Below are 8774 nucleotides of genomic sequence, written 5' to 3'. Positions count from 1 at the left end.
TACTGCTTTCCTTAACCTACTACTGAAAAATATATTCTCTATCCAATACTCAGATACACACTTTTCACCACTTTTTAAAGATCTAATGAGCTGGGCTTGTTCACGCCTAATACTGTTTTTAGGAATACACAATTTTCTAGACTCCAGAAAACACGCATGTGCCTCTCTCTGGTGCTAACACATTCAGTGGTAGTAAATTACGTCTTGAAAGAGGCCCATGCGTTCTTTGGTGTCATGGGTGCACACCAGCAGAAATACTTAGTGGTCTGAAATAATGGATTGGCATCCTGAACATCCTGGCATCTAAGCCGCCCAGACCCAAAACAGATACTTTTGCCTGTCTGAAGGATGGTGCATTCGGATATGTTTTTATGATCATCTGTGCTCTCACCCTAGTGGAGGAGATCAGCAGAAATTTTACCCGTTTAAATTAAAATTGGGATGAGGGGTTGGAGGAGGACAGACACAGTCACACAGGTTTATAGGCAAGCCAGATGGCAGAGAGGGAGAATTCTAGCAACACTCTCGAGTGTTCCTGGAGACAGCGACTTCAAGAACAGATGGGTGTTTGAAAGCAGACCCTGATCAAGGCCTTCCGACCTGGGGTGAGCCCAAGTGAGGACCAACTCTGGGAGGCCCGACCCGGCTCCCGCAGGGGCGGGGTGCCGGGGCAGGGTTAGCAGGGCCAGGATCCGGATGGGATCTGGGGAGAAGTGATGAGACCCGAAAGCCGAGTTTGGTAGAGGTGGGCCGGGTGGGAGCTCACCTCAACTCCCGCATTCAGAACGTCCGCACCGTTTCCCCGGGCTCGCGGGTCCGGCACACGGAGGTTGGGAGGGGCCCGGGTTCCAGCCCCGGACGCGCAACCTCGGGCCGGGGAGCGCGCCCGCCTCGCCCCCGCCCGGCCCCCGCCGTGGGGTCGCCGCGCTCCGGCGCGCGCTCCCCGCCCCCTCTCCCGGGACGCAGGCGGGCGGCGGCGGCGGCGGCGGCGGCGGCGCAGGGGAAGGGGCGGGCGGGGGCCGCCGGCGCTCTCTCCTCCCACCCGCGCTCCCGCCGCGCCGCGCTCCCCGGCCCCGAGCGAGCGGGCCGGCCCGGCTTCCTCCTCGCAGCCCGCGGCGTCCGCCGGCGGAGGCGCGCCGCGATGGCAGCGGCCGAGCGGGGCTGAGCCCGCCGCCCGCCCGCAGCCCCCCGGGCCGCGCCGGCCCCAGCCATGGCGAAGCAGTACGATGTGCTGTTCCGGCTGCTGCTGATCGGGGACTCCGGGGTGGGCAAGACCTGCCTGCTGTGCCGCTTCACCGACAACGAGTTCCACTCCTCGCACATCTCCACCATCGGTAAGGGGCGGTGGCCGGAGGGGCGCCCCACCCTCCCCACCGCCACAGCTGGCCCGCGCCCCCCCCCCCCGCCCCTGCCCCAGCCCGGGAGAACTGCCCGCCTCTCCGGCTGGAGGCGTTGGCGCGGGAGGCCAGGACCAGGGGAGAAATCCCGGTGAGGGGCCGCCGCCTGGGGACTTGAGAAGCGGGTCCTGGAGGTGGGGGCGTCCCTGCTGTGGTCCGTGATTAGGGATAGGTTCTGCGGCCTCGCACTGGGGAGCATGCCCATCGGAGCCGAGACCACCCGGGTGAGTCTAGGCCTGGGTACCCCGAGCTGGGCAGCGAGAATCCTAGCCACCGAAATGACTTCCCCACACCCCCAGGTGGAGAGGGGGAGGGGAAGTAAAGCCTGTGCTCCGGAAGAGGGGTTCAGGGTGGGGAGCCGCGTCACTGAGGCACTGGGTACCCTCAGTTCAGGGGTGACCCAATGTGGAGCCAGGAGGGGGAAGACAGGAGGAAGGGAGGGGCCAAAGGGATTGAGTTTCCAGAGCACAGTTGTGAAGGTAAGCCACAAGGTGGGACACCTGGAGGAGGGCAGAGACTCGGTGAGCGTGTTTGCGTGGGAAAGGGGCACTTACTAGCCACCTCCAGAAAAACAGTTGGCAAAAGGTTTGTTTTGAAGGAGGCTGAGGAGGATGGGGAATGTCAGGACTACTGTCCACACCTCGGGTCAGATGGCTGATAGGACCCACCTTCCAGTACATCGCTTTGATCTGGCAATGCTGGAGCCTGTGCTTTAGAGGGACAAGATCTCGTGGCTTCCCGGACTGGACTGTGATGCCATCTCTTGTTCTGGGAGGGCGTGGGTGGCCCCCCTCTGAGGGGGGGTTCTCCCCCTTGGGCCCTGAGGGGCCTCCTCCTCTGGGAGGTCTGAGCTGAGGGAATCCCACCACATCTAACAGCTTCCCCCACTGTTGCCCTGGAGGAGCCTCAGCCCGGCCCAGGTTCCCCCCACCCCACCGCCCCCAGCACTCAGCTCCCGCTCGAGGGTGGAAGCCTCCCTCCCAACACACCTTCCCTGCCAAGAGAGAAGAGGGAGCAGGTAGAGCCAGGAGGGACAGAGACCCGTGGTTAAGAGGCAGTCTGTGTTGTCACGTAGACCTGGAGACCTCACTTTGGGACAGTGTGACCTTGAATACCACTTAAGCTTTGGAGCTTGCATTTCTCATCTGTAGAATGGGAATAATAACAGTACTTACCTCCTGAGGTGCTGTAAGGATTAAATGAGATTATGTTTGTAAAAGCACTTAACACAAAGTTGGACACGTGTGAAGCTGGATAAATGCTAGTTATTATTGTTGTCATTGTCTTTGAGCTCCCAGGGTCTCATTCTCTCTTTGCTTCACTATCTTCAAGGGACTTAAGGTGAGAGAACAGATACATCCATCCATACAGGCTACTAGGAGTTCTGGAGCTCAGGAGGGGCCACTGCTTGGACGAGAGCTATCTATCTGGGAGGGATGGGCAGGGTACTGGCAGCCAAGGGAGGACTGCATGCCTCTAGGGAAGGCTCAGGGAAGAGGAGGCATTGGGGAGAGGCCTGGGAGTGAGCAGGGGAGGGGCTGAGGAACCAGATGGGATATGGGGACAGGTTGCTGGCTTGGGGACAAAGGGCAGCAGGTTAGCACTTAAGGGAACTTTCAGTGGCTATTTTATGGATGGGCTTGGCGCCAGGAACTGCTGCGGTATCACAGAGGGCTGTGGGCTGCTGGTGGTCCCCAGACTTTGCCTGATGAGCAGTTGTTTGCACGCTGGTGTTCTGGCCACATTTCAAGGCCAAGGAGTGACCTAGGTTTTTTCCCTGGAGCACTTTATTCATCCACCTCATTTCAGAGGCTCTTGGGCTCCTGCTCAGTGTTGTTAGGGGAGCTAGCCTCCCCTAGGAAATGTGTCCCCCTCTCCCACAGACAAATGAGGGAAGCGATGTTTCTGAAATCCCAAGATGGCCCTTCTGAGGCTTGTGTTTTCCTTAAGTCCCATGCCCTCAAATTGCTAACCACCAGCCCTTCTCCTTTTGTCTCTCCCACCTCGTCTTCTCCCTTTTTGGACACCTCCTTCCTGCCAAGGAGGCAAATGTGCAGTTTCCCCTCACAGGTCACAGGGACGTCCTCAGAGTCCCCCTGGGGCCGACGACTTTAGAGGCAGTGAGTCAGCGAACTGAGTGGGGGTCTCTCGATAGCACACTCCCCAGCCCATCCCCTCAAGGCCCTTGGTGTATTGACCTAAAACCTGAGCAGGGGCTTCCTCTGCTTCTGATGGTTGGGTCCACCTTTTCCCAGGACGCAGAGAACTGTTTAGGAGTTTGGGTTCCATGGGAAAGAAAGAAACCTGTCTTTCTTCCCACTAGCCTTTTCAAACCTGCCCACTGGGCTTCTTGACTGCGTTCTGTCCGACACTGCCTAAGGCACTTGTGATTCTATCTGGTCTTGGGCATGTTTTTCAGTAAGAACTACGATGTAGGGACAGAGCTGGATGGTCAAGGAAAGCTTTCCCTGCAGGGTTCCAGAGAGTTTCCCATGGAGTTGGAAAGGGCAGCCAGGAGGCTAATCAAGGAGCCAAGAAAATGGGTACTACCAATTCATAGTCATTAATTTATCCATTCAGAAAAAAATGCACAGGTCCTGTAGCTGGGCTCAGGGCTGAGACCTGGAGATTGCAAGATGAATAAGACACGTCGTCACCTCTCTCAAGCTGCTCCATGTCTCAGACACGTTCTTTTACCATGCTGGACACTGATCTAGGCACTTTTCCCGGAGCGACTTTGGTGAAATGGGGAAAACGAGGCATTTCACTAGTTATTGCCAAGACGGAGTTCAGATTCTTGGATCATGTTGATGTGACCTAGGCTGGCACCTTTGTGACTTACTATTGATGGCATTTGCTCTAAAAGCCCGTGACGTTCCAGAGAAGGGCCTGCCAGGAGCAGTGAGGAGACCTCCCAGGTCGGCTGAGGCACTGACTGCCCCTCTTGTTTTTAGTCCTCAGGTAGACAGGTGGCCGTGGGCTGGATCTGTGCCACAAGCCAGACTTCCCCACGTGGCTGTGCCGACCCGGACGGGGGTCGTGTGCAGGTGGGCAGCCCGTGCCTTAATGGCCTTTGCTGACTCCTCACCTGTTAAACTAATTAAGGATTCACTACAAAGCACTGTGCCAGGCATTTTAGCGACCTATTCAGGCCACCTTTTCCTGCACACAAGCAAAAAGAGCTAAGGCCACAACAAGATCTGGAAGCACTTGGTGAAGCACTCCTCACATGTGGGGAATCAATCAGGATCGTTGTTACTGTTACAGAGCTCTTGGGGGGCATTACCAGCAGCTAAATAAGGATGCCAGGGTGCAGGAGGCAGCCAGTGACCGGGGAGGGGACCGAGAGTGCTGTTGCTGTGACAAAGGGCTAGAGGAGGCCAGCCTGACTAGAAGTGGCAAGGAAGGCTCTAGAAGGAAGGGAAGCTAAGGGGAGGCCTTGCAGTGTGGGCTGCTTTTCCGTTCCTGGAGGGGAAGGAGCAGATGGGGTAACAGGAGCAGAGACGACAGAGGTGGGAATCCAGGGGGCGTTCCTGGGATTCTGGGCAGTCTGGCTAGAACAGAAGGGAGTTTTTAGGGGAAGAGTGAGAACATTCCTCTGTTTCTCTCTCTGTGTTTCCCAAACGCTACTTTAAGGGCGTGAGGGTAAAACCAAATCTTAGTCCTCTTCATTTTCATCGTCCTGGTATAGGGCCAGGCTCGAGCTTCATACGTGTTGTTGAATTAATGGATGAATGAGGGCAGAGGGCATTGAGGGCCTGGCTAAGGAGGTGGGCCTTGGGCCTCCGCAGTGGAATAGAAGGTTTCTGGGCTGGGGAATGACATGGTGACAGTGGCACTTAGGGTCCTGGCTGGGAGTGGGAGTTAAGACCCGCAGCAGGGAGACCAGTCAAGGACTGGGGTAGCAGCTCAGTTCTCTCTGCCATACACCCCTCCTGTGGCCGCCACACCAAACTCCACAGCGGCCCCGATTCTCCTTTCCCTCCAGGAAGTGGAGAGCCGTTCGAAACCAGTCAAGCTGGCAACTTCTGAAAGGGCCTCATGTGTCCTGGGCTGCCTGCCCTGGCAGGGAGACCGTGTCCCAGCCTAAGGGACATCTACATGCAGGGGGCCTTTGGTTCGCTTTCTGCACGGTGGCCAGGAATGTCATGTGAGCCACTCATGAAGCTGAAGGAACACCATCCTTGCTCTTCCCGGAGTACATGTGTCACATGGCCTCCAGACCTTCTTGTTTTAAAGGCCACCTGGGTTCCATCCAAGGTGGTTGCCAGGTGATTTTCTGGTTTGACCGGTTGAACCACCGCTGTGGCTTCAGGGCTGCTTCCTGGGACTGGCTTTGCTGCTGCCAGATCCCCTTTCTCCGGAAAGTTCTGTCTGAGCTGGCTTGGGCTGCCTGGGGCTAGGGCCTTGGGTGACTGAGGGGCAGGGTCAGAGCCAGGGAAGGCCCCGGGGGCGTGGATCCTCCTGCTTGGGCTGTGCACGCTGCGGGCACAGGGTGCCTCACTGCAGGAAGGGGAGAAGCCGTGGGGAGAATGGAAAGAGTGCAGACTTGCACGAGATCCCCCATGGCCCTACCCGTCTCTGCCACCCTCAGACGCTTATTAACAGCTCTTTCCTTAGTCTCCACATCTGTAAACTGAAGAGGGTAACAGACTCTTTCTTAAAGGTCGTTGTGAAGATTACAGAGGCTAATGGATGCAAAGCGCTTGGCCGAGCCCTCAAATGAAATGATATGAAATGAAATGGTAGCCGCTGTGATTCTATTATTATGACCATTCTTGTTCTTATTATTTGTTATTCCTAGCTCATAAGAAAGTTGTAGAGATTAATATACTGTCAGTAACGCGTTTTGAGGCCAATCATTCATGCATTCAGTGATTTGGGCACTATTTACTGAACACCCACTGCGCTAGGTACCTGTGAGGAGCCGGGGATCCAGCAGTGAACCAACAGGAGTCAGGGCACCAGCTCCCCTCTGGGGGTCACAGGAGTAGGCTGCGGGTTTCATGTCCGATTCTGTGCCAGGTCCCCACCCTTGCCCCAGCAGTGCGAGGCTCGGGGACGGAAGAGTGAGGTGGGGAGGAGGTGGGGAGACAGGTGGCCTGAGAGGATAGGACAGGGGGCTGTGTCTGGTGTCACCCTGCCTCAGGCCCCCATTCCGCACACCCCACGCCCCAAGGATGTGATCCCTGAGAACAGCTCTGAAACCCTCGGGCGCTTTCATTTCAGCTGCTCTGCACACCTGTGCCGCCTTCCCGGCTCCGCACAACCACCCCCGGCTTGGAGGGCCCGGATTCCTGCCCCTTCCCCCCTCCTCCCATTCTCCTCCTGTTCTCCTCCCCTCCTCCCCCGCTCCCCAGACATCTTGGTGATGAGCTTTATAGCACGAAAGTCGATATTTGGCCATTACCCTTCTACCCTGATTGCCAGTTCTTCTCAGAGGGCCTTCTTCTGTAATCTAATATTTGTGCCTGTTTTCCTTGTAAAACTGCCAATTTTCTGCACAGGCGTGTGACCTCTCCTTGGCTCTCCTGCCTGGGCAGTGTGCTTTGTCGGGGGCCACGAAGCTTCCTGGACATTTCATTCCTCCCACTGAGGAAGAGAGGATTCATCATCAGCCTGGTTTTATAACAGGGGAAACAAAGGCCCCAAGAACACTGAGCTCACATCTTGCGTGCAGTTGGCCCAGACTTGAACCACCTCCTCTGCAGTTTCTCCAGACCGGCTTGGGGCATGCCCTTGCTCATCCCAGAAGACCCTTCCACAGGCTGCCAAGCGAACCTCTCTCCGGTGCACCAAGGGCTCTGGGACGGAGGGACGTTTGTGCCTCTGCTGTCGGCCAAGTCTGCCTCCTTGACATGACCCGCTGGGGAACCGTCAGGGGCTAGGTTGGGGAGTCTGTCTGGGGGACCTTGGAGGGTGAGATCTGAGTGTTGCCCTCCCATATCACTATTTTGAGAACATATTTACTGAGAACTCGGTGACTGGGGCCCCATAATCTGAAGAGAAGGCTGACAGTTGGCTTCAAAATGTGGGTCATTCCCCGATCACTCTCAAAGGTTTTTCCCACTGATCTTTTCTCCTGGGATGTACTGACTTCATTCATTCACTCATTTATTCTCTCACTCACCCACACATCCATTTTTTCTTTCCTTTATTCCATTTTGTTGAATAATATGTATGATTATATCTGCCTTCTGCCAGGCAATGGGGATGTGAAATGAATAAGATGCTGTTTTGCCGTCAGGGAGCTCGTGGTGCAGACAGTTGGGAAGTCAGGCATCCAGACGAGCAGAACAGGATGCAAAAGCAATGTCAGGATGCTTGGTGAGAAACTCCTCCTGGTTGGTTGGTGAAGGCTTCACAGAAGGAGTGACACTGGGGTGGGTCCTCAGGGGGCAAAGGGTGGGGGAGGAGGTGCTGTGGAGAACACCTCATAATTTGGGGCTTCTACTCTTCTGCCTGGCTGGGCCAGCTGGTAGGGGCGGGCCGTGGTCGTACCAGCTTTTGTTCAACTAGATCCTTGCTAAGAGTTAGCTTTTTGGCTCTGTGTGAAGGCAGCCACATCTGGAGGCCCTGCCCCCTACAAGCCGCTTGCTCCTGAGGCTCCCAACCCCAGTCTTTTTCTCTGGGAAGCTCTGCTGCCTGTCAACGTGGCCCTGCCTAGGAAGAGGCTCAGGAGGAGGGCGGAGGGGTGGGTGGTCAGTAGCTTGGCAGGTCTTGGCTGCCTCGGTGGTGCCCACTGACCACTCAGTAGCAGGCTCGGGGAGGCAAGGCCCGGGTCAGGGGTCTGCCAGAGGGGAGCAGGCCAGGGTTAGCTGGAGTGCACGGCACGTGTCCCAGAGGCCCTATGTAGGTTTGCGCACGTGGCAGTGGGAAGGGCAAGGGGAAGGGAACTGGCGTGCCCTGAGTACCTACTCAGTGTACCTACTATGTGCACAGGAACAGTTGTGCTTTACACATATGAGCCATTCAGTATAGAGATCCTATCATGAAGTGGGGGGCAAGGAGTCCCCAAGTTGGCCCCAAGTTTGAGAAGTTTCTGGTACATTCTTAAGGTTAGATCCTCCAAACAAGTGTATGTGTATGTATATGTGTATATATGTATGTGTATGTGTATATGTATATGTAAGTGTATGTGTATATGTATGTGTATATGTAAGTGTATGTGTATATGTATGTGTATATGTAAGTGTATGTGTATATGTATATGTAAGTGTATGTGTATATGTGTGTATATGTAAGTGTATGTGTATATGTATGTGTATGTGTATATGTAAGTGTATGTGTATATGTAAGTGTATGTGTATATGTATATGTAAGTGTATGTGTATATGTAGGTGTGTGTGTATATGCAAGTGTATGTGTATATGCAGG

General features: G+C 55.5%; 1 protein-coding gene across 3 annotated transcripts in view; it reads left to right on the top strand.

Moving 5' to 3' along the window:
- The first annotated feature begins 476 nt into the window (after window positions 1-476).
- The window catches only part of RAB15 (RAB15, member RAS oncogene family), a 23071-nt gene continuing 14773 nt past the window's right edge, over window positions 477-8774 (top strand). Inside the window, exon 1 of one of the 3 annotated variants that reach the window (XM_032405311.1) lies at window positions 477-605. Coding sequence is in view for 1 of the 3 variants with exons in the window: in XM_032405307.1 (XP_032261198.1) it covers window positions 1211-1334 (124 nt within the window). In the remaining 2 variants the exon portion in view is untranslated. Of the gene's footprint in view, window positions 606-1138; window positions 1335-1445; window positions 1622-8774 lie in introns of those variants that run through there. The other 2 variants (XM_032405307.1, XM_032405312.1) reach the window with 2 other exon arrangements.

The sequence above is a fragment of the Phoca vitulina genome, unplaced genomic scaffold (assembly GCF_004348235.1).
Source record: "Phoca vitulina isolate PV1807 unplaced genomic scaffold, GSC_HSeal_1.0 scaffold7, whole genome shotgun sequence".
Classification (NCBI taxonomy): domain Eukaryota; kingdom Metazoa; phylum Chordata; class Mammalia; order Carnivora; family Phocidae; genus Phoca; species Phoca vitulina.
Note: the sequence above shows the minus strand (reverse complement) of the source record. Positions and strands in the feature narration are given on the sequence as shown.